A 26,510-nucleotide genomic window follows, 5' to 3' on the forward strand; every position below is an offset into this window, starting at 1 on the left:
ACGATAGCTAAAAGGTTCGGCAGGATTTCTATTCAATTCAAAATTGGTACAAATTGCTGAATAGAAATCCAGCCGAAGTTTTTAGCTATCGCCGAAACAGCTCGCTTTTCTATTTCGGTAAACTTTCTTTAAAAAATTTAAAAAAAATATTAAAAAAATTATTATGATGATTTACATCAACGTTAGTTCAACTTTTTCGTGTAACGAAGATAATTACATTTGGAACGCCCTAGTAATTGAGCTTTGGGCACGCCTCTATCGTCTCTAAGCTGATACGCTATTCACGTGTATGGAACGATCATAAATAATCGCTACTATTATAGTCTAGGCTCTCCGTTTAACTCATACGCCGATGACAAAGCACTAATCTGCAGTGATAATGCTATACAAATGAGGTCTGCACATTGGCGCTAGTCATTCAGCAGTCCATCTCTATCTGTATGGCGTCACGTTTTACATTGCTTTATGCAGATTAAGTATGACAACTGAGTTTTTGCGTTCATTAGGGCTTGAATTTAAAAGATTCAAAGCCAGAAGCGGTAGTTCAGTTGTAGATACCTAGCTTGAAACGCTAAAGCAAACACAAGCAAACATTTGATAAGACATTCATCATCTCGAGTAAAATGTAAATAGGCACACATAACTTTCTTTCGGACGGAAACACTTGATCAGTGCCCATTCTAACGACTATCAGTGCGGACGTAAGAAAATCAGCAACAAGAAACGCAAACCATGTCCCGATACGATTCTGCGAACAAAACCTGGTCCGGCCAGGTTGAACCTAACATATTGAACCCGGAAGCCAACATAGGGCAGGTGGTTCTGAACCTTCTCTCGAGAACGCCAGATAAGATTATCCAGATCAATGCCGACTCCGGATATGAGATGACCTGCGCCGAGATGAAGCGACGAATCGTTCGGGTCGCGCTTCATTTGAAGAATTTGGGCTACCTGATCGGAGATTTGGCAACGTTGGCCTGCTCCAATACGGAAAACTTGGTCCCGGTTTACTTTGCGTGTGTGACTCTGGGGATCGCGGTCAATCCCTTGGCTCCGGTGTTCAAGCGTGACGACTTGGCCCATATGATGCGTTTGACGCAGTCAAAGGTCGTTTTTTGTGACGAGGCCAATCGAGTCGAGGTGGAAGAAGCCGTCAAGGAAGCTATTCGCATCCGGCCGAGGATTTATGTCATGGGTAATGGACGTGGGGCAGCCTTATCGGTCGATGAGCTGCTTACTCCGGTAGAGGGAGAAGAATGCTTCTTTCCACCTTATCTAGGCGATTCCAAAAAGCTGACGGCGACAGTTCTTTGTTCTTCTGGTACCACTGGACTACCGAAAGGAGTATGCCTTTCCCATGCACATTTAATATCTGGCGAACTATTTTCCGAGTTAGTATAAGCTATTTCTCAATAAATCGTTATCACCTAACAAATGCAATTCATTTGTAGCGCTTTGAACGCCGGGCCGCTTTTCAACTTCAGTCCCCTTTTCTGGATGACTGGGGTGTTCGCAGCTCACAACTCAGTTCTGTATACTCGTTCGCGAGTCATTACGACGAAACCATTTAGCGCCGAGACGTTCTTCTCCATCATCCAGCAGTACCAGGCGGAAGACATCTTCACGCCTCCATCGGCCATTGCAGCTATTCAAAGTCATCCCAGTTACCGAACGGTACAACTGGGCAGTGTGAAGCGTTGGCTCATAGGTGGTTCAACGGTTGCTCCCGAAATTATATCCAGTCTTAGGGAGCGATTCATGACCATCGACGTGAAGCCAATATACGGATGCTCGGAATTTGGCTGCGTAACCTCTCCGATGTTGCCCGCCGGATCGCTGGCCAAGAATCTTACAGTGAAAATTATCGACGAAAACGGACGAAAGCTGGGACCGAACGAGAAGGGCGAAATCTGCCTGCAATACCAATACAAATTCTTGGTACTACCATTCCGATGCCTGATCACGTGACTTTATCACCATCCCATTTGAATCTTTCAGAAATATCTCAACAACGAGGAGATGACGATCAAAGCCTTCGATGACGAAGGATTCTACAAAACCGGAGACATTGGCTACTTCGACAGCGAGGGGTTCCTTCACGTGGTGGACCGCATCAAGGACATCATCAAGTATATGAACTTCCAGATATCGCCGTCGGACTTGGAGGATATCATTCTAAAAATTCCCGGAGTGGGACAGGTTTGCGTGGCAGGGATTCCTACGAAGGATCAATCGTCGGAGCTGGCTACTGCGGTGATCGTGAAGCAGCCGGGATCCAGTTTGTCAGCAAAGGAGGTGGTGGATACGGTCAACGATCAAGTTAGCGATTACAAGAAGTTGCGCGGTGGCGTGTTCTTTGTCGATCAACTGCCGATGACGCCGGCTGGGAAAGTTCTGCGTCGATCTGTGAAGGATATGATCGTTTTAGGAAAATACTAGGAATGGGTTACGTTTTAACTAGAGTGTTTAGACGATACTCTGTATTATGAACCGAATGTGCCAGTGGACAATTTTATTGAACGAACAAGATTTAGAAAATTGTCTAGAATATAATTATTATTTCTCAATACATTGTATTTCATTTATAACTAAACGTTTCATTGATGTACCGTTAAACAGGGTGAAATGCAACACTTTTTAAATTTTAAGCTAGATGAAGTATAAATCGAAGGATTAAACGAAAATCAATTTGGTAACCTTATTGCCACGTGGTGTACGAAATGAATACCGCGCGATATTACCCAGTCAACGTTTTGGTTCCTATATTTTTTTCATACATCATTCTATATGGATCAATGTACTCGTGTAAAATGCACGAAAAAGCTATTTACCTACAAATGTGGAGGCTATATATTTGGTACGACTTTTTCAGACTTTCTGCGATTAGAAATATGATGCCACAAAATGTTGATGTAAAAAAGAAAAGTTTTCACCGAGTTTTGAACAAGAGACATGTTAGGGAAGGAGTAAATGAAAGCCTTTTGAGCACGCTGTGATGTCACGAACAAACGCTAAAAGCTGTATTCATGATATATTAGAATAGGAACAAACCTAATCGTATCTTTATTTATTGATCCACCGTCTTCGACAATAAGTCGTACAGACTGTAAAAAAAAACTTAAAACTATAATTCTTCATTGCATTTTACAGTCTTTTCAGATTACAAACAATATTTTTCATTAACACATCAGCATTATACATACAAACTCGTAACGTTGAATCTAAAAACATGAATAATAACAACAACAACAAGAAAAAAACATTTACGAAATAATCATAATTCAATAAAAAGGCCTAAATTTATGAAATTATCTATATACACTATTCGACTCATGTTTCGGTTGACATTTACGAAGGTTTCCAGGAGTCGTTGAATCGGTTAACGAACTCTCGGAACTTAATCCCTTTCGGCCAGGTAGAAGCAGTCATTGCTGCCGGTTTTAATCGTTTATCCAAAACTATCCTGAACGACACATAATCCAGCGAGACAGTGTTCCTCCTTTTCGGTATTAGCTTCACGACATCGTAGCACGGGAACGTTGCTCCAAGCTGCTTAGACACCATCAAGCTGATATCATCCTCGGTTGCTCGTCTGTCAATATTGGATAAATACAACGAGAACACTTCGGTCTCGTGATCAGATGTTTCTTTTGACGATTCTGTGCGTTCGTGCAGTTTTGTATTGCTTATGATGTCGTTGGTACCGTCGAATATCTTGGGCGAGGAGATAGGTGTAGAATGCGAGACAGATGAATTTTGGTTTTGTATAACCTTTGACAACGTGAGAGCAATTTCTGCAACTGTGGTCTTCAGATCGTTAACGTCATCAACGATCGATCTCGGCAAATCGGTGTTAGTAGCTGCATCGTTGAAACTTCGTTCCCTCATTCTGCAGAAGATTTTCATGCAGGGATCGCAAATCCATATAATATTGCATGAAAGAGCACATAAATCCGATTCTCGCACACCAACACAATCTGCGTGGAATGATTTGCCGCAAATGCCTTCGCAGACAGTGTACAACTCTGTGTGCATATTGATGGCAAGCGTACACTTTTTGCAATGTCGTTCCATTGTAGATTGATCCATACTGGCACCAAATTTCTTCGCGAAAATTCCAATAGCAGCCGCAACAAATCAGTTCAAAACGTACAGCACCAAGTTATCCACAAGATAAGGTTGAGAAGAAACTATGTTTATCGAATTACAGAACTTTTGACTTGCGAGATTTAGCGTTGTTAAAATGACACGAAATCAACGATAGGAGAAACAACACAAGCGATCACAACAACCTTGCACTTGCATTGGTCTATCCTTACTCCTAAAAGCTTTCGACTTTCCCTAGCAAAGCACTAATCAATTCCTTATAGCTGACTGCAATAGTTTAAACTTAAGAATATACAATATCAACTGTATTTCAACATTAACATGTAGGTATCAAATATCAGTTTTCATTACGACCACCGTAAACTAGAATACAATTTCGGCATTATTATCAATTCATTGTTCAATAACGATGTCCAAGCACTTACTCAGATTAATGGATTACCTGCTTTGCTCTTGTCCACAGTTGATCAGCAGAAGTTTTCTCGTTTCATTTTGTATGGTGTAAGTGTTCGTAGTTCAATATGGAGTGTTTTTGAGATTTTGTTTAAATTTAAATCGAGAATTTGTGGAGATAGTGGCAGGTAGTGTTTGTAATTGTCGTGCAGTTTTCTCTGTCAACAATAGACGGTAACCAAGATGGACGGTCTAACGGGCACGATGATTTCACGGAGTCGACACGAATGGTCTGGGACACTGACCCGGACTTAAAGGACAGTGACCCAGGTTTAATAAAATCACTTGTCTTGTGGCCCTCAACCAAATACGTTCGTAAGCGTAAACTAGTGACAAAGTGTTAGTTAATTAGAACACGAAAAGACGCAGAGGAGTTGAGTAAAGTGGAATAGGACAGCAGGTAATCAGGTTCTTCCTTCAAGGCCGCTCTCAACAAACCTATCACCATTTCTGGATTCGTAGATTCTCGCTGTTTTTGGACAGAACTTCGGTTCTGGACGTCCATCAACCCCCCCCCCCCCCCCTTCGCTGGGCAGTTCCGGCAAGATACGACGCCGTTGACCGAGTCCGTCACCATACTCGGGGCATGCCGACCCTGAGCACATGTTTCAGGGAGTCTCGGGAAGGCTCCCCTCTGAGCTAACCAGTACACTATGGCTTATCAGGTGGCCAATAATCAAAAAAGTGATGTGCCCTTAATTTCATTTCTTGTTCGCCATTTCATTGTAAACATGTCTGCTAAGAAATCTCCAAAATATTAGGGCATGATTTGCATTGCACACTCAGATATGAGGTGCCAAAGTTGAGCCTATGGAGAAAAACTTGTTTTTATTAACAAAAACTATGGTTTACTCAAATGAATATAACTTTTTTTCTGTAATACTTACGTAAAATGTTTTTACGCGATTCGAAAGCTTCCTAGAAACAATAAAAAAAAATAAAAAATAACTTCAAAATAGTGGCTTTTATGATGTTTTTTTTATAAAGCGGTTAAAAAAAATTGAATAAGCTTATAGTTAACACATCGAGTACTTTTTGGTCCCAAGTTGTCCCAGGCTTAAATTCAGTTCCAAGAGTACTTTGAGATGAAAACTAAAGGATCGTGAAGAATTTAGCTGCACAAATTTGCACTTTTTTAATTTAAGGCTTTTTGAATTTTTCCAATATTTTTAACCATTTTCTATTGAAAACAGCTAAATACTAATTCAGAAAATAACTGAATTTCGCTAAATCATTCAAATCATCATTTCTATGTAAGTTTTAATATTTATAATGGTTTGCACAACGTTAATCGCATAAATAGCTTATATGCATTATAAGTAGCAAAGTTTAATATTTCCCTATAGGCCCTATTCAAAAGTTAGTCTCGAAAAGTTGTTTTTGAAAATAAAACATCAAATTTGTATCCTAAAACTCATAAATACGACATGAGATGGAAAAAATATTTTTGGCCGCCAGTCTGTATGGAAACCGCCCATAGTGCAGTAGTTACAATGGGGAACTTTATTCCATGTGTTATTTACCCACATTTGAGTGTTTTTCACGTGGTGTATTTTATGTCACACGCTCGTTCAAATCTACTCAAAAGAGAGTAACTTTGACTCACTTTTGAAATTTCAAGTTAGCTGTCAAAAGTGAGTAACTTTATTTTATCAAAGTGAGTAACTTTTTACTCAACCATGAAAGAAAACAACCTTACTCACTTTTGAGTAAACACAAACATATATGACTCACTTTTTAAACGTCAAAGACTTGTGAAAATTTCGCGCGCTCGAATTGACAAATACTCCGTTGTGGTGAAATTTCTTCCGTCGACATGATGTCGGACTGTTTTCAAAAACAGTCGAGACAAAAGCCGAGCCGGCAGAGCAATGACAGTTTGTTTGCTTGAAACTTCGCTTCGGAGGTCCAACCGGCGAATTCCAGATTAGTGCTGCGAAGTCAATAATCCTGATATCAAGTGAAGCGAGGTCGGAGTGAAAATGACCAAGTCCTGGTTTTGATCGAACAATCGCAAGAAAAAAAATATAAACAGTAAGTTTTACCGTCGTACTTTTTATTGGACTAATTATCAATTCCTGACTGTCTAACTGGGAAGGCTACTGGCTCTTTCAAACTACATCCTCCATGAATTTCATCAATCCCCCAGAGATTTATAACATCCGGGGATCCATTCCAGAGCAGCGAAAATTTCAACAAAAATATCAATTTGTTTTACTTGTTATCATGTATTATTCATAAACCTATGTAAGAGATAATGAATAAATGTTATGCTCTTTGTATATTATTTCTGATTTTATGAATAACATAATACATTTATATCCAAAAATATTATTTCCTGAAGTGAGTGACATCTACTCACTTTCGCAAATTTCAGATCATACGAAGTGAGTAAGTGTTACTCCCATATTGACATTTGACAATGTTACTCTAAAGTGAGTAACGATGGTGTTACTCACTTTTGAGCAGTTCCACTTTGTTCCGAAGTGAGTCGAAATCTACTCACTTTTGAGTAGATCTAAACGAGCGTGCACCGTACGTTGTGGTGTTTTTGTCTGAAGTATTAAGGGTCTGTCTCAATTGGGCTATTAAAATTAGTCCGAACTTAAATTTGACAGTTTGGAAATTATCCCTCCTCTGATTTCGATCTGTCAAAAATAAGTCTGCTTCCGAGGAGACTTATTTTTGACAGATCGCGAATTATTCGCTCGTTCGTGTTTATTGTCTACCTTTTTTGCCCCCGCTTCGGTGTTTACGATATAATCATCGGTCTGACCTTCCACCTGGCTTCTGGATGTGATCGGAACTAAAACCACGACACGTAAGTAAAGTACGGAAAAAAATTCTGGTCAGAATATGACTGTTTATAGCAGCAAGTGGGCGATAGATTGCTGCTCGGTCGAAACGGAAGCGGTGACGAAACGGTAGGTACCAGATTGTTTTTCCAGCAAAGTGTGGTCACCTCCTCCCATGAACTTCTCTCTCAGAAATAATTTAATTCTGATTTTTTTCAATTACAGCATGACGACAAGGCGACCAGTATGCTCTAAAATCAAGTTTGCCTTGGACGCAAGTCTGGACAGAATACCAGAGGTCCTAATAACCTACGAAACCGAGTACGACACTACACTATGACTCTTGGAGAATACATCGTTATTAATCCCTGAAGTAAATCCAAGCATGAGATGCATGGCAAAATCCATTCTGACTGAAATTACCGACTGTAGAAGAAGCCTCGATGTTTTTTTAAAATATGTAGTTAACAAATAACGTCCTTTCAGGATGAAGACAACCTGTGTTGCAAATTAGTGTACATTTGCTAGGACGGAAGGAGCATACCAGTTAAGTATTAACATCGTACTATGCTCACAGGGCTGGCAGCGAGTCACTTTTTAGTGACTTGGTAAATTTCACTGCGGAAAACGTTTTTGTCTCCAGCACCAAAATACCGATATTTACTTAATTAAGGCTTGCTGAATCCATTGTCGTTTTCATAAATATCATAGCACGTCTAGTTTTCGAGATATTGACTGTTGAAAATGCGAAAATTGACTATTTCAGCCAACTTGCATGCAAGTTTGCCAGCTTGTACGGCAATTTATTTGCTTCATTAGCTAATGAATTCAAAATTTATGTGTATAACAATATTTTTCATCAAAGTTTATTATATTTTCGCTGCGGAAAAGTTTTTTTTTAATGGTTTAGAATATTATTGTATTTTGCCATATAAGAGAAACGAATAATTTTCTATGGAGACTGCAAGCATGTTGAAAAATCCGGTTTAATCGAAATTTAATTGTGCAATTTTAATCAAATTATATCTGATATGAAAGTTTTAGTTCCATTTTGCATGTTTAGTGTATTAGATTACAAAAAAGTTTGATAAAATGTACTTCAAATTTCATGTAAACATCAATGAAACCAGTGTTTTATACAACTTTGGCGACCTGTAGCTAAAAATTGTGACGTGCTGGAACATTTATGAGAATGGCATCAGATTCAGCAACTCCAAATCTACTAGAGACACATAATTTCATCCTTGAGACACGCAGAAATGTCATTTTTGTTACGCTGTGTTTTCGGACCTGGCCACTATAAAGTCACTAGTAACTTTTTTCATTAAAAAAAAAAGGTAACTAAAGTCACAATTTTCGTGGTCTGATAATAAATAAACGATAATCTGGATCCGCTTCTTAAACTTTATGTTATTCCAATGCAAATATTCTTCGCTAACTATCTGCTAGATTCAGGTGAATATTGCACAGACGTTTTTGACAGAATATCTGAAATTTATTTGTTGGGTTTTGTTAAAAAAGTTCTGGGTAAGTTTTGAAAGTTAAGTGTCATCATAATTTCTGACCACCCTACTGAGCTTATTTAGTGGTAATATCTGATGAAATCAACGCAGAATAGCCCGAAAGGATTTTGACCTACTTTTTGAGGGAAACTCAACAACAAGTAATTCATGAAAGAAGCCTTAAACTTCTCTCAAATTGAAACCAAAAAATATTAATCAAAATTGTCGGAAACTTGTTCAGGAATTATGTCTATTATAAAAGTAGTTCACCGGGAAGTTAGTTCAGATATTTATTAAGAAATGGATTCAAGAATTTTACTAGAAATTTCAACAAATGTGTCAGACATTAATTTGCACAAGAAATTAAAGTTTCAATTAATCGTGGCATTCGCGGATACCGTTAATTAATTCGTATTTTTTTAGCATAGATTTCAATTTATAATGTGAACTACCTGTACTGTACAAAGAGTGCAGGCTACAAATATATACGAGATTAACACGTACCAATGTCAATGTAATATAACAAGACTATACTTTACACATATTTATCTTTATTTCATATGATCTTCAAAAACCAATTGCAAACAAAATTATTGTGAAATAAGATGATCGAAAATTTTTTACCAATAAACAGTTTGATTAGGGGCTGTCCATAAACTACGTGATTATTTTCACGGAGATCTCCCCTTCTCTCTCTTGGTTATTTGCACACCAAAATTTTAAAGTTTTAAAATTTTAAGTACCGTGGTCTCTGGCCACTCATAAAGCTCTTTTTCTGATGTAATACTCATTTTTGATTAGCCATTTAAATTATTTTGTTTCTTAACTGCGCTGAATTGCGGTACTTTACGATAATTCGTTGTCCATAGGATAAAATAGCTTACTAGAATCATTAATCTGTTGGAAAACAACGAATCTTTGCAATCCCATGAATTCTACGACCACGCAGTAATATACTGCAAACGTGGAGAAATAGAGATACAAAAATTTTAACTCTATTCGTGGATAGCTCCACTTCGCGGCCTCCTTTTTAGTTACATGGCATTCCAGGAACCTTTCTACCGAGTGGTTGAAGTCCGCGGCTACAAAGCTAAACCTGAAGGTGTCTGGATTCGATTCCCGGTCGGTCCAGGATAATTTCGTAATGGAAATTTTCTTGGCTTCCCTGGGCAAAAAGTATCATCGTACCTGCTACACGATACAGCGGGGATTCGCTGGTTAGAACACGACTGCCTTCCATCTAACGAATCCGACCCGTTAGTTGGAACGACTGACAGCTGGTGAAAATGCTCCAGACTAACGCATCCGGAACGCAAATTGTCACGAAACGAACATATACATACACATTTGTTATATTGCTGTGTGCGTTTGAAATGCAAATATCAAATGCGGGAATACCAAACGCGGTAAGATTTTCCACAAGGAATGCGATGTCAAAGATACATTTTTCTTGCTAGGTCGGCGGTGATTTAGAATACAGTTGCTAGGTGTCCTTTGATTGTTTTGTTTTACCGCATTTGGAGGATGTTTAGTCAAGCTTTGCAGCTCAAATGCAAACAGCAATATATATGGAGATTTCAATGCGATGGTAGTCAGACGTCAAAGTTAGTTTCGAGTGCTTTATAGTTGGATTTTTTTTCAACAGCGAACATCCAACGATCGAGTCATTCCATGTAGCGGACCCCCAACGAGCGAATCCCTACTGTATACGATTGCGAAAATGGAAAATTTAACAAAGAAAGCTCTCAGTTAATAACTGTGGAAGTGCTCATTGAACACTAAGTGAAGAAGCAGGCCCTTTCCCAGTTGAGGCGTAATACCAACAAGAAGAAGAAAAAGAAGGCATTGTGGAAAATCTGTATGGATACGTGCAGGTTTTCTTGAATGCTGGATAGATATTCATGTTTGCACAATATGCGTCCAGGATATCATTCATAATTATTATCCAACAGTGGAGCAACAGCACTCACAAGAGTAGAAATTGAAGAATGAAATTCGAATAAATTTTTTGATGGTATTTTGTGTAAACTCGCACTTAATGGGTTGATTTTTTGAATAGGTAACGTTTGCGAATTGGACCGGACAAAAATTAAATTTGACAGTTCATTGATTAATTGGAAGGGGACTAATTTCCGAACTGTCAAATTTAAGTGCGAATTAATTTTAATAGCCCAATTGAGACAGACCCTAAATAGTGTTGGTTGGCAACATAATCCACAACAGTGTTTTGTAAATATCTTAATTTGTTCATTTTCGTTATATATTTTATTTGTAATACTTCTTTAGTGCAGTTAGAATGTAGGAAAAAAATTATCGTTTTCATTGCTCCGGTGAGTGTAAAAAAAAGCGACACCGAGTATAGTGGTTTTCACTCCCAATGGTATGGGTGCCCTAGTGTAGATGTAGTTGTGAACCTTAGAGGAAAACAATATGCACTCTGTCTCGAAAAACACCCATAACCCGGGTATAAATCTTTCAAATTGGGTTATATTTCCATATGCATTTTGATGAGTCTGGAAAGCGTGTGCAAGTTTCTTTGAGGAAAACAAAAACAAACTGTGTATGACGAGCGTATGCTAGTCTACGTGTGTTCAAATGTCACTAAGCTCTATAAGCAACATAAAAGTCGAGCACGGTGGCAGGAGATGGTGTTGTGTATGATTGGTCGGAATGATGACGTTTCAAGGGAGAAAGTTACGAACCACAATGTGCGACGGTCGCGTTTTTTGGAATTCCATCAAGTACCGCCACAAATAAAAAAATATGAAATATGATGCCACAAAATGTTGATGTAAAAATAAAAGTTTTCGCCGAGTTTCGAACAAGAAACCTGTTGAGGAAGGAATAAATGAATGTCTTTTGAACACGCTGTGATGTCCAGAGTAGCACAATATTAATCAGATCAACTGATGGCTGATGCACTAAAACTATCATTATCACTCTCGAGCTATCAATATCATTTTGATTTGACAACCAACAGCAGTGAAGCGGCACCACCCACTAGATGAGAGAATGAGTGATCATGTTTTTCGGTGACCATCAAATTGTTGCCATTCATCCATAGTACTGTCAAAAATAACGAACTTATAGGTTGCGATTTAATTAACTTAATTTAAGACCCAACTTAACCTTTCAGTGATTGCGGTCAAAAAAGATTCACACCCGCACCAAATGTATTATGGATCCGACAGAAATAAGGACAAACATTTTTTTTTAAATATATTTTTTCTCAATCTCCAAACGTCGCGACTAATATTTGAAAAGTGCGCTGTGTTCGTAAACATCGTAAGAATGCAGCGCAACACATGTCATTATGACAGTTATGTCGGGAACGAGTCACACGTCGCGCGACGCGGTGGGCGCGCGACAATATCATGTACAAAACGCTCATAAGGCCGGTAGTCCTCTACGGGCATGAAACGTGGACGATGTTCGAGGAGGACATGCAAGCATTTGGAGTCTTCGAACGTCGGGTGCTTAGGACGATCTTTGGCGGTGTGCAGGAAAACGGTGTGTGGTGGCGAAGGATGAACCACGAGCCTGCCCAACTCTACGGCGAACCTAGTAGTATCCAGAAGGTGGCCAAAGCTGGAAGGATACGATGAGCAAGAATGCGGACAGCAACCCTGCAAAGATGGTGTTCCCTTTTCCGTGGAATGAACTGAAACACCCATTTTGTATGCCACCAGTCTTTATTTCAGATAACAATCCGGTGAAAATGGTTCTCAATGGATCATTAAAATAACCAAAACGGCTGCTACGAAAAGCATAGTTCGCGCCACCGTAGCCTTGTGTGTTTGACAGAACAGCAATGCTGTCACAATGTTAAATCCCAATGTCATATATAACAGGTCCGGCTCTTAGTATGTGTTTGCTTGTATTAGTCACGAAAAAGATGTAAACAAACGATCAGCTGATGGTGACGACAAGGCTGCGAAAAATTTTGTTCGCAGTTTCCTCAACGTGACGTCATCTTCGGCTGCTTCGTGAACTTTCGGCTCGCCGAAGTTGCCATTGCACAACTACCACTTCAAAACTGATGTTATCACAAATACTGATTTGATAATCGCCCGCACCTCTAGATACCCCACATCGGTTAAATCCCCTATATAATGGCGCCTTTGTTTTGATGCGGTGAGCACTGACAAAAACTGCCTCCAATGATCCATTATTATAGAATGAAGTGGACTAAAAAGGTTGCGATTTGTGTCAAAAGGGTAATTCTATGAGAACTTAGTGAATAATGTTTCTGACGTTGTTCGCCCCTTCTGATGAAAATCCTGGCTTCGCCCTTGACATTGACTATTTATTTTGCATTCTAGCGAAATTCTGCAACAAGTCTGGAATCAGTGTAAGACCGCAGCCTGGAATTGTAAATTGCGTAATTCACATCAGCTTTGATAGGTTGTATAATGCATATAAAACATCACACAAACTTGCTAGCCCAATTGTTTGGATTTAAATGTGAACTTATTTACAATCCGTCGGTGTACCTCTGAACGGTAAAGAAAGGGAGTCACGGCGAGAAAAAATACATCACAATTGATAATGGTTGTTCCATATGTTTGAATTTACAGACACAGCCATGTGTTTAAGAAGATGATTTTTTTTCTTTATTATAATCATTCCAAACATTACATTCATTTCTTATATCTAGGTGTTCTGTGTTACTAGACAACACTATCATCCTAATTTGGTAAAACAAATTCAAGATTTTATTAACATTTTGTTAACAACATATTACATTTCATTTGCCGTAGCAGTTCAAATTTATTACAGCTCAGTTGATTTCACCTTCTTTTTAGAGAAAAAAAACGATTTGAATTTACTTAACCTAACTTAACTTAAACATATAACGTTGATTTCCTGGGTGTTTATTCCGATCTTGTAGTGATGGAGTTCTCAGATGGTGAAAAATGCATCGATTGAGATATCTGAACTTAACAACTTAAAACAGGTACGTTGCAATGAATTATTATACAAAAGTGATTATGATTGAAGTTTACTTTGAACTTTCAGGTTTCTAAAATTATAATCGGTACTTTGTTTGAGCACCAAGTACCGTTGACATACATGTGATCTTATTAATCAGCAATAAAGTTCCACGGAACTAGTTCTACACTAAATGTGAACTTTTGAGTTAGATTGTTAAGTTATATAAGAACTTTTGGTTGCTTAGGAAGGATCTAAACATTTGGCTTTATCTAATTGATGTGACGATGATGGATATATCCGAAGGAAATTCGGAATAAATCGATACATTCTCTGAAGTGCTGGAGATGTTCTACACATATGTTACATCGCAGTAAGAGTCCCAGGATTGTGTACGTGAAGTGGCACAGATCATATTAGAATATGTGGCCCAGGACGAACAATCAGGAGTGGGAAGTAGTGCAATAAATACGAAGATCTTTCAGAAACAAATATCAAACTATCGGATCAGAATTTTACAGAGTCAATTTGGCATCTACTCCAGGTATTTTTTCAATGATAAATGTGATAATGCATCCCCTGAAAAAATTTAGTAGCTACGGCTTCAATTGGGTCCTAAAATGTTTCATGAATTCTTGTTTTTATTCAATAATACGAAAGAGCACGTTCTTGCAACCACTTTAGCAATTTTTCCAGCTCAAATAACGGCTATAACATACTTAAAATTTTATTTAAAAAATTATTCCAATTATGAACCTTGACACTTTTGATCATGTTTGACGTTCGCTTTGTCGACAAAAATGCCACAGGGCTTGCAGTTTTAACACTGGGGTTGTTCCTATCTGACATTTCGAAAGGGACACGGAAAACAAAATATACCTAAAATTTGAGATTAAACCAAGGGGTGTGACAAAATCTCAAAAACCATAAAAAATTGTTTTATTGACTTAAACCAAAGAAAATCATTTAAAAATTGAGTAAACATGTGTTTTTGGCCAAAACTTAAGCGTTTGGTACCAGAATTGGGACAGGGCTTTGGGACCCTATTAGTGCTATCTCTATCGAAATTGCAAATTGACATCAATCGTTCAAGCTCTTTCTTTAGATACTTTGTTGAGTTCAAAAAAAGGAATTCAAATGAGAAAATGCCTCCTTTAGATGCATTAAAATATTGCACGACGTTAGCAAACATTTATGTATGTTCCCATGATTGCTACCACTTGTGCTAAAACTAATAGCTTTTTTAAATACGAATTATCTTATCTGATCTTGATATATATAAAAATAAAACAGGACACCTCAAAAGAATCTTTAAATCAAGACATGTTCTGCTCAATCAGGACGAAAGGTTCGCTTTTCTCACATTATGTACTTCAAAAACCAAATTTCTTCCAAATAATGTAAACATCGATGAGATTGTCTTTACCACAATAGGCATAATTTATGAATTTGCATCAATCTAATGTGCATGTAAACTGTAAAAGTTTAGGGTCACCCCCTGAAAAAACATACAAAAGTGTTCCATATCTCCATGAACACACGTTCAATTGCAACACACTATGGCTCATATGAAAGCAATGAGTCACCCGAAACTTTGCACGATGACTTGAATAGCTGATAATAAATCTTCGAGCTGTTTAGTGGAATACCTATAGGTAGATGAAAAAACCGAATTTAGTACCATACCATTCAATTCCACTATAGTTTGTATCTTTCGACAGATACGAGTACTTCGACCTCAACTGTCATGGCCGTCTTCTGTGTCGAGTACTAGACTCGACTTTGTCTAGTACACGACACTGAAGACGGCCTTACAGTTGAGGTCGAAATACGCGTATCTGTCAAAAGATATAAACTATAGTGGAATTAAATGGTATACACACTTAAATTATTTCACCGACCTCAGTAAAACTTTTCGCCGAGAACCCAACAGCTGAGAATTCGGTAATTTTCAACGCCGAATCTCGGTACTTATTTCACCGAGATTTCGGCAATTCGAATTTTTTGCCGAGATCTCGGCGAACGTTACCGAGATTCGGTAAAAGTTTACCGAGATCTCGGTAAAAGTTTTACCGAGAATCGTCAAATTATTACCGAGATATCAGCTGTTGGGTTCTCGGCGAAACCGTTTAAGTGTGTAGTACTAAATTCGGTTTTTTAATCTATTTGAATGGCTGTTTTCTTGTGTCATTTTTTCCCGTCAAAATTTTGCACAAGCTCATAATATTTTATAAAATTACGGTTCAAAATATTGATTGATCCAGTGCTTAGTAAATTAGCCATGTTTTTTCAGTGCAATTTTTGAAACATGTCACAACTCGAAGTAAAAATATAGTAAACAAAAGTGCATTGAATGTTGTTTCGATACATACGAAGAAATATTAGCTCATTTAGAATGAGCCAGAGTGAGTTTGCAATCAGATGTGTAGCTTCTACCCAACACTTTAGTATGTTTTAAGGGGGTAAGCCCAAACTTTTGCACGAGAGTGTATTATATAACACGTACACATATAGCTATAGCTACAATTGAGTCATAATTCACCAGGTTGGGTAAGAGTGTCATAGTTGCACAATTCAATTCGCGTCATTTAATTTTGTATGTCATGGAAATTTAGCCAAAAATTTAATCCTTAGTTTCCTCAGTGTCAGGCGATGATGATTTTGCAAAAATACATTCACACTATCAGTCCAACAGATACTACGGATGTACCGTAAAACGGAGTTGCTTTGACAATGCGTGGATTACTTCGATCATCATGACTAATGACTATTTATCTGATAATGAAACTTCCACTACTCAGTTAGATGAATTAGACAGAGGGTACAGAATACGAAACATTTTATTTTGTTCGTTTATTCTTCTTTTTTTTTTGTTGTATTCCTATAAGATTGTTATTGATTTAAAATAATTGCTATTTATTTAGATATTGTTTTCTGTTGTCGAGAGCATAGTTTTGGTTTGTTTGGTGTTTTCTGTTCTGCTATTTCTGATGACTTATTTGATTCTAACATTGAAAAATGACGTGCCAAAATATTCAGAAAAGAAACGGATAAATGTTAATACTACCCCGTTTTGCGGTATGATACCTAACAAGATTCGCCCGAGAGCTTGAATTGCTCGTTATCAAACAAGATTATTTGCCCATGCTGCCCCTCTCCGCCCAGAGCAGTAAATTGTTTTTGATATTTCAGCCAGTCGCGTTGAGCATTTCATACCAACTAGACATATACGTAACCAAGCAACTTGACGATGGCCTGCTACGATGTCGAACGCAAACAGTGGCGGGGCAAAACGCAACCAAGTATTCTCAATCCGGAGGCCAATATTGGGCAAATTGTGTGGAATCTACTGTCGAGAACTCCGGACAAGGTTATCCAAATCGATGCCGATCGCGATAGTCACATGACTTGCGCCGAAATGCGACGCCGCATTGTGCGAGTTGCGATGAATTTACGACAGCAAGGGTGCCGTCGAGGTGATATAGTTTCGCTGGTTTGCACCAATAGCGAGAATGTGGTACCGGTTTACATGGGCTGCCTTACAATCGGACTGGTGGTCAATCCCTTAGCGCCGATATTCAACAAGGATGACTTGGCACACATGATGCGACAGACTCAGTCCAAAGTTGTGTTCTGCGACGCAGAAAATCGAGAAACTGTTGAACAGGCCGCTGAGGACGCGATCGCTGAAAAACCGATGATCTATGTGATGGGCGAAAGTGCTGGAGAAGCGCTGTCCATCGATGGGCTCTTAAGGCCGGCGAAAGGTGAAGAACAGTTCGTCCCTAAATATCTAGGCGACTCCAAGAAACTGCTGGCTATCATTCTGTGCTCATCTGGTACTACCGGACTTCCCAAGGGCGTTTGTCTGTCACACGCCCATCTGATAGAGAACGATGTGTTTGCAGAGTAAGTCTATCGAATGTTACAAGTTCTATGTATTTGTAAATGACCGTTACATCTTACCCTCTTCAGAGAACTCAACGCTGGACCCATATTCAACTTCAGTGCACTATTCTGGGCAACGGGGATGTTTGCTGTGCTCACCTCTCTGTACAATCAGCGGCCTCGAGTGATCACCAGCAAAGCGTTCAACGAGGAAACGCTGATCGACGTGATCGAGAAGTACAAAGTGGTAGATGTTTTCACCCCTCCGTCCTACGTTGCAGCCCTGGTGAATCATCCTCGCTTTGCCAAGGCCGACTTCAGTAGTGTCAAGAGGTGGACAATGGGCGGCGCCATCGTATCCGAGGAATTGCAAACCAAGCTGGAGAATCGTCTACCCAACGGGATCGCCAAATCTGTCTACGGAACTTCGGAAATCGGAATCGTAACGGCGGCCGATACTCCTGTCGTCCCCGGAGCGGTTGGAACTATCATTTCAAACTTGGAAGTGAAGATAGTGGACGAGTGCGATCGAAGATTAGGTCCCATGGAAAAAGGGGAAATTCGGTTGAAATTCAAGCACAAGATTTTGGTAAGTGTCTAGTCATGCTGAGTTTGCAGAAGATAACTGAAATTATCTTATCGTAGGGCTACCTCAATAACGAGCAAGCAACTCTGGAAGCATTCGACGAGGAAGATTTCTTCAAATCCGGTGATATTGGATATTTTGATCAGAGTGGCCAACTGTACGTGGTCGACCGGATCAAGGACATCATCAAGTATAAAAATTATCAAATTTCTCCGTCGGACCTCGAGTCCGTCATCGAAAAAATCGAAGGAGTTAGCCATGTTTGCGTAACGGGTGTGCCAGTGGAGGATAAATCATCCGATTTGGCAACGGCTGTTATCGTACGCAAGGAAGGCTCGACACTGACCGAAGAGCAGGTCCTGCAAGCGGTCAACAGCCAAGTGAGTGACTTCAAGCAGTTGCGAGGTGGAGTATATTTTGTGGAAAGATTGCCCACTTCGGCTGCAGGGAAAGTTCTCAGGCGTGCCGTGAAGGAGATGGTGATCAATAGACTAAGCATCAAATGATAGTTAGCGACAATAAATGAATGTTTATACTCAAATGCAAAAATATATCAACGCATTTATAAGATAAAGTAAATAAAGATAGATAGAATAGTGTATAGATAGTACATAAATTATATTATTCATGGTGATTTCTTTCTGGTTGAACTACATTCTAGAGTTATTTGCTCATTATTGCGGTATAATAATTAATTTCCCAGCCAAGAGCAGTTATCGTATATGCATGGATAATAATTTCGTACATCCTTAGGCGGCATCCATAAATTACGTCACGCTCTTGAGGAGGGCGGGAATTGGCTCAAGCGTTACGGCTCATACAAAAATTTTAATTTTTTCATACAAAAAGCATTACGGAGGGGGGGAGGGGGTCAAAAAGTTCCGTAATAAATGGACGCTGCCTTACACACTTCGTCACAATCGTATACACTTAAATACAAGTCGGACTCGATTATCCGGGGACTCGATTATCCGGGATTCGATTATCCGGAATTTTAGACCCGATTATCCGAAATTCGTTTTTTGATGTTCTTGTTTATAATTTTTTATGCATAAATCTGAGATAATTTGGTATTGTAATAGGGTGATCAAAGTAATTTGGACAGACCGTTACGCGTATATAATTTGGCCATTTACGGCAAAATCATATGAAGATGGCCAAATTATATACGCGTAACGCTCTGTCCAAAATACATAAAACACCCTATACAATATGAATGGTTTTGCAGTTACGCATTTAAGAGAAGGGGGGGGGTTAAAAAAGTGATTTTTTTTGTATGCTGGTCAAATTTTTTTTCTTGTAAATACCTCCACTGTTCCTAGTAAAAAAAATGTGGCACCACATTAATATATAAATAAAAAAAAAACGAAAAAAGAAAATATTTCAGTACTTTTATCAAAGATATATTTTTTTTTCTTAGTGATTCGATTATCCGGAGTGAAAAAAAATCGATACACCGGATAATACAGTCCGACCTGAAGTTTGTAATTTTAAGTCTGTATTCGATTATCTTATTGTATCTTTAAATCAGCCCACTGCTAAGTAGCCATGTTTTTGTAGTGAGCATCAAACTCAAGAGTAATTACTTATTTTGGCTAAATCGAATCAATAATAATTTTCCAATTCATCAAACTGTTTTCCAGGCTCACCATAAAAAAGTTTTCGTTCAGAATCAAATATTTCAAGCGTTTGTGACTATGTGTCTGTTTGAATCAGCATAAAGTAGTATAAAACACATTTTTCACATACAGTTTCTTTACGCCATTCTAGCATGTTTGTCCTGAAACGACTATTTGTTTACTAACATTGATCTGTCTTGGGGAACCACTCCCCAGAGGGAGCCGAAGATGGTGGCTCGTTTTTTTTTTCCCGTGGGTAGTATTGTGTTGCCAGAAGCCTGCTTCAAATACTGCTTACAAGGGAAGGTCACGATGGTGTTACACGGGGTTTTCAACCGGACTATTTTTGTTAGATTCTACATGTCGAAATATGAAAAACCCCAAAGCCTTTCGGGTGATGGACCAGTGGTGTAGCCAGGAGGGGCTCTAAAAGGGGCAATTTTGTACGTATATTATTAAGCTAATTGGAAATTTGACAAAAAAATTTTTTTAATAATTATTGTGATAGTAGAGAACAGGATTGACTTAGATGTATGTTTAAAATGTATTTTTTCCATGCCATAGGCGCAATCGGGATGGGTTTCTTGTTGGTATACTATTTCAATAAAACAAAATTTGTTTTGGTGTCCATATTCTATGTTAGTTACGCCAATGGCATAAAAATACATAACAAACATACATTTATGACAATTCTGTTCATTACTATCGTAATAAATACTGAGAAAAATCTTTTTGACAAATTTTCAATTGACTCAATAATATTATATTCGTACAAAATCGACCCTTTCTGAGCCCCTCCTGGTTACACCACTGGTCCATCACCCGAAAGGCTTTGGGGTTTTTCATATTTCGACATGTAGAATCTAACAAAAATAGTCCGGTTGAAAACCCCGTGTAACACCATCGTGACCTTCCCTTGTTAGAATCTGCTGAAGTACATAACCTTGGTCAGAGCAGTGGAGCTGCATGCGCCTTGCAATCAGAAGGTGTTCAAGCTCCGGCATCACAACAATGTTTAATTAACTGAAATTTAATAATAATACTTGAAATTCTATAGGTACCGTCAAACGGGGCTTCTTTTGACATTATTTCTACATTCTTCAACTTCGAGGATTTGTAGCTCTTAGAATTATGGACAGATTTTGATAATTCTTGCATATATCTAAGTTGTATATGTACGTAACAAACGTGCAAAATATAAAGCAAATCCATCAAGAAATAAAAAAATAGCTTGAATAGCGAAAAATATGTGTCCTTCAAGATAAAAATGGGGCTACTTTTAACACTTTTAGAAAGCAATACGATTTGATAATAAGATGATTATTTCGCATGAAATTTGAACTTATTCTATAGATTATCGTCTATTATGATGATATTGAACGTTTTTCGTTGATAAATGTAATTAGGAAAAGCGCAAAAACCGATACCCATATAACACTTTTCCACAAAACATGCTATTCATAGTTTTTAATTTCCAGTATAAAATTTCAAGTTTACTTCTTTTCAAATGAAACTGTCAGTTATGAATGCTTGATTGTTTAAGTCGATACAAACGAATGATGCAACTACCAAGTACTGCGACGATCAATAAGGTCTGGTTAATAAAGATCAACATTCGTTCTGATTTTTAATGTTTTATTTAGAAGGATCCAATTAATAACTGTAACTAAGAGTAATTATTATTTAAAGTGCAATGCATGAAGTACAAGAATAATGTTTCGCAATATCGTAAACAATTTAAATTTTAATTTTGTTAGAAGTATTTTGGTTCTCAATAGTTTTGAGATGGCTTAAAGGTAGTTTACTTCTAGCAGATGAAGGCGGCAATTGCTTTGTACTGAGGATACATGTAAAATATGACCGATAATTTGATTTTTAAGGAATATCTTGTGAGATTACTTTTTATACCTATTACAATATACATGTTTTATGGCTATTGATTTTTCTGAATCCCTAATTTATTTATTTTGTGTTGTAATATATACAAAACAACACTTTAAAATAAAATAAAATTCGTAAAATTAAGACCTTTGATTGATTATTTTTCCAAAAGAACAATTTTTAACATAAAATTATCAGAAATTTCTATGAAATGTGATGATTCGATAGTTTTACGACGCTCCCCACAACTTTCCATGATTTGTTAAAAATTCGAACAATGTTTACATAGCAAATGTTTTGTTCCTTGTGAATATGTGTTCGGATTTTTTTAATATACATTCTTGTTTATCCTGTTATTGTTGATGTCGTTACAAAAAAAATCATGTCTGATTGTAGAGCATATATTGGTTAATAAATGTGCTGAAGACACAAAACAGCTCAGATTAAAATTTATGCTGCAAATAAATTAAAAACGTAAGTGTCCAAAGTAGCCCCCGGAATCAAAAGTAGCTTCGTCTGACGTTACACCGATTTGATTATGTAATGAAGTGTACAAATATATACGAATGTTTTTGCTATTCCAATCGTAAAATAAATGTTGAAGAAACATCTAAGAAACCTCTTTGGATACGTTAATACAATCAATTCTATAAATAAATACGATACCCTTGTGTTCGTCATGTTTTTCCTTTGAGCTAATGCTGAACAAAGCATATTATTTTGTATACTCGTGATCATGAGTAATAATGGCATACACAACTTTTCTTCGACTATTAAGAAATAACACGAAATGCAAAAATGTGAAATAATTGCTGAACAATTATTTCCGTATGTTATGCGGATACCTGCACTGAAACAAGCTTTGTGGTAAAAAATATCATTTTAGGGGTTACAATCAACAGAACAGCACCAACGATTTTCAACTGAAGTTATTTTAACTTTAAAACAACAAGATTTATTGTATATTTTACTAGCATTGCAGTTTGTGGTGAAGATAGTAATTTTGATCACATTGTAGCAAAATTAACTGTTAGTTGTACTATTAGCTAGTTCATTTAACCATAGTAAATTGTGAACATGACTAGCCAGAAATTGTAATATTCAAGTGATTATATACAATTTATACCATGTTGTAGTAAATTTTAGAATGAATATTTCTATAGAAATACTACAATATAGTAAATTTCTTGATAGTATTTTCATGGTAAAATAAAAAAAAACCGGGATGATTCCTTTTCTTTTCTCTATTTTTTTACAAACATCATGCTTTCGAAACACTTGTCTGAATCAGCATACGTTTCAGTGATACGACTGCCGTTATTAACTGAAACTTGGTAACTACAGCTTGCTGTAGCTTCTGCGTCGCCTTCACGAAAAAGTACACTTTCCTTCAATAGCGTTAGTTTTTGGCGGAGTGCATATTTATGAACTAACAACATCGGTTATCAACTGTAGAAGCTCGTAGTTATCCTCAGAGTCCGAACCGGCATCTAAAATAAACAACAAAAGAAAAGTAATCTTAAAATGTAAAAATGATAATTTTTAGCCTTACCTTCGGTTAATTCGATATCCTCCGGATTAGTGATAATCAGCTCCACCAACTTCACCTCACAATCGTCTTTTCTATCCATTTTCGCACGAATTTCCACAACTTTCAAAGGTGTTGAAAAATGTCCGCAAGGTTTTACTCGCAAATGGCAATGAATGATAAAATGGCGGCTCGTGCGTAACAAAACACTCAGACAAATTACTATCTTGCTACAGTTGATTTGACTGTCAAGCCACTTCGGTTGATTTTTGTTGGTCACATATTCTTGATTGTACTATGAATATGGTAAAATTTACAACAACGAACATTCAAACAATGATGCATGCTCAAATTTAAAACCAAAGTAGTTGTTTATACTATAAAATGTTGTTAAATTGTATGTTTGTTTTGACTGCAGTTTTCGTTAGTTTTAACATATTTAGATGACCATAAACATTCTCAAAACAATGAAATTGCAGTTACTTTTACGGATTTTATGGTATTTTTAATGACAACCATGCAATGTAAATTTAACTACTTAAACAACGCTCGGCTTACAATGCAGTTCATTTCAGTGTGGTGGTTTAAATATTAAATTGTGATTGCTATTGTATTTTTCATTAATATTTAAGCTATCAGTACACACTTTGCCAAATGTGCAAATATTTGCCAAATTTTGACAAATTTATTTGTCATATGTGTACTGACCAAATATATTTGCACAAACATTGATGTGCAAATATTTGTCTAACTTTGTAATAGCCAATACCTGAAGATATGAGGAAATATATATTGCAAAAGTATGCCAAAACAAGTTTCATTTGGTCAACTTTGCAACTCCGTTCAGTTCTCGAGTGGCAAACATGGACAAATAAGAGTTTGTCAAATGTTTGTCCACCGTGTACTGACCTTTGGCAAACAATAGGCAAACGGCAAACGTTAGGCAAACGTCTGAAACGTCAAATAGCCAAATATTTGCACACTTGACAAAGTGTGTACTGATAGCTTTAAGCTATGACGATGACGAAATACTGCTGTTCGGGGGCCATATTTGTTTAAACAATGTGTTCCAGAATGGTATGAACTTTGCACATATTTTGAATGTTCTTCAAATGACATAGATATGTTACACAAATACATGGTATTAATTTTGAGCATAATGAATATGAGGTACACATACAATCAATGAGAATGGAAATTCGACCAATGTATGTGCAAATGCACCTTTATTTAAGGGGGCTGTTTTCTTGAGTGTAGAATTAAGAACTGCACCAACGATTTTCAACCGACTACAAAAATCTGTTAAGTTTAGTATAATCTGGTGAAAATCACTGAGCAGTGCAGTAAATTTGACTATGTCCATAGTAGCATCCACTACAAAGCATTGTATTTCAATCCGTGACACCCACCGTACAACACAGTGTGGTCAAAAGTATGATGCTAAACTTCTCAAATCAAGAATGTTTCTAGTCGAAAATACTACAACTCTGGTTAAATCAACAGAAGAAGTAGATGAAAAAACCGAATTTAGTACTATACCATTTACTTCCACTAGAGTTTGTATCCTTTGACAGATACGCGTATTTCGACCTCAACTGTAAGGCCGTCTTCAATGTCGTGTACTAGACTCGACTTTGAAGACACTGAAGACGGCCTTACAGTTGAGGTCGAAATACGTGTATCTGTCAAAGGATACAAACTCTAGTGGAATTAAATGGTATAGTACTAAATTCGGTTTTTTCATCTACTTATAGGTATTCTACTAAACAGCTCGAAGATTTATTATCAGCAGAAGAAATTTTCTTGTGTAGTGATGTTGACTATGTTTTGGTAGAGTTAAAAGATTAATGTAGTCGGTTGAAAATCGTTGGTGCAGTTCTTAATTCTACCATGGATTCAGTAGTTTCTACAATAAAATTCATTTCAGTGCACACTAATTTGAAAGTACAATAATGTCCCGATTTTATCAGCCCCATCCTGCATTTTGAGTTGATAAAATCGGGAAAGAGCCAAAACCGGGAAAATTAAGGGCTTAGTTTTATAATTTTGTTAATACACACATTTTATTTTACTTCCATTTTAAATGTACCGTAATCTAATCGAGAGGAATTCGCGATAAGAGCCTATCTGACAAATCAATAACAATGAGAAAATAATCAATGAAATTTTCATGTACAATTTTCAATCCCAATTGGAGAAAATATACTCAAACTTTAACCTTTTTCATTTTAATACACATTTCATAAACCTAGTTTCAAAATCCTCATCAATACCACACACATCTCCTACAATTTCCCTAGCTATTTCGTAATAAAAAAAAATATTATAAGGTTTCGCCTTAAACGCACTCAAGAATGCCAGTATCGCCCAATGTTATGAGCCTGTAATCGATATTATTTTCAGTGTCGCCTATTACTTTTGCGCCGTGTTTACATTCTGGATTCAATTAAGCCCGCCATGTACGCCTTGTTTATTTTTTGTTTGCAGTGTCGCCATTTACTCTCGCCGTGTTTTGATTTCGATTTCAGATGCGCCCATCACTTTGATAAACAAAAACACAGGCGTAATCAATACAGTGTGTGGTTTTGCATGAGGTAAAGTTTCGTCTTCTACTAATTTGCGTTTTTTTTGAATAGTTAAATTATCGACATGGAAAAAGTTCAAGTGCAGTGAATAGACAATCAAGCTGCAATTTCAACGCTATGGACCAATGCACGAGTTCACTAATTTGACGTTTTAGCGGTGCCGAATTCACTTGTTGCTATGGTTACGTAAATAACACGGCACCGCCCAAACGTCAAATAATGAACTTGTGCATTGGTCCATGGACCTATGCACGGGTTCATTATTTGACGTTTGAGTGGTGCCGAATTCACTGGTTGCCATGGTCACATAAATAACACGGCACCGCTAAAACGTCAAATAGTGAACCCATGCATAGGTCCATAGTTTTTTAATTTGTGTACATTTTGTCAGTTTCGTCTAGTTCGCGAATCTTTCTAGAGATGCTGCTCTCTTGCGGTTTGGCCGGCGGCAAACTTGCAACGAAGATTTCACTGCGCGGGTGCATATCATTTTTATTCTTGGATATCCATGGACGTCAGGGCAAAATCCGAATCAATAATATGGTATCAATCGAACTGCTCTTTCAACCTTGAAAGCGACAATCTTCCGGATTTCTAGTTGGAATTAAACAGCTTCAAAACGATATGCTGCCAC

General features: G+C 37.5%; 2 protein-coding genes across 4 annotated transcripts; both read left to right on the top strand.

The window, feature by feature from the left end:
- The first annotated feature begins 525 nt into the window (after positions 1–525).
- Positions 526–3,097, top strand: LOC5575590 (4-coumarate--CoA ligase 1). The gene is made up of 3 exons (XM_001661996.2): positions 526–1,391; positions 1,452–1,938; positions 1,999–3,097. The coding sequence occupies exons 1-3, from the start codon at positions 733–735 to the stop codon at positions 2,437–2,439; spliced, it is 1,587 nt and encodes a 528-aa protein (XP_001662046.1). The 5' UTR covers positions 526–732; the 3' UTR covers positions 2,440–3,097.
- Positions 3,098–7,278: 4,181 nt separating this feature from the next.
- LOC5575571 (4-coumarate--CoA ligase 1) lies at positions 7,279–18,879 on the top strand. 3 transcript variants are annotated; one of them, XM_021847788.1, is made up of 6 exons: positions 7,285–7,484; positions 7,581–7,783; positions 7,842–7,902; positions 16,982–17,698; positions 17,765–18,266; positions 18,323–18,879. In XM_021847788.1, exons 4-6 carry the CDS (start codon positions 17,040–17,042, stop codon positions 18,767–18,769), a joined length of 1,608 nt encoding a protein of 535 aa, XP_021703480.1. In that variant the 5' UTR covers positions 7,285–7,484; positions 7,581–7,783; positions 7,842–7,902; positions 16,982–17,039; the 3' UTR covers positions 18,770–18,879. The 3 variants fall into 3 exon arrangements, with proteins under 3 accessions (XP_021703481.1, XP_021703480.1, XP_001662047.1); XM_021847789.1 differs by having other exon boundaries at positions 7,279–7,381; positions 7,581–7,902; XM_001661997.2 differs by having other exon boundaries at positions 7,581–7,902.
- The last annotated feature ends 7,631 nt before the right edge of the window (positions 18,880–26,510 follow it).

Source organism: Aedes aegypti, chromosome 2, assembly GCF_002204515.2.
Source record: "Aedes aegypti strain LVP_AGWG chromosome 2, AaegL5.0 Primary Assembly, whole genome shotgun sequence".
NCBI lineage: Eukaryota > Metazoa > Arthropoda > Insecta > Diptera > Culicidae > Aedes > Aedes aegypti.

Coding starts and splice junctions, on each gene's coding strand:
- LOC5575571 (XM_021847789.1), top strand. CDS start 17,040: ATGGCCTGCTACGATGTCGAACGCAAACAGTGGCGGGGCAAAACGCAA. Junction 17,699..17,764: donor GAGAACGATGTGTTTGCAGA/GTAAGTCTATCG, acceptor TACCCTCTTCAG/AGAACTCAACGCTGGACCCA. Junction 18,267..18,322: donor AATTCAAGCACAAGATTTTG/GTAAGTGTCTAG, acceptor ATCTTATCGTAG/GGCTACCTCAATAACGAGCA.
- LOC5575590 (XM_001661996.2), top strand. CDS start 733: ATGTCCCGATACGATTCTGCGAACAAAACCTGGTCCGGCCAGGTTGAA. Junction 1,392..1,451: donor TCTGGCGAACTATTTTCCGA/GTTAGTATAAGC, acceptor ATTCATTTGTAG/CGCTTTGAACGCCGGGCCGC. Junction 1,939..1,998: donor AATACCAATACAAATTCTTG/GTACTACCATTC, acceptor TGAATCTTTCAG/AAATATCTCAACAACGAGGA.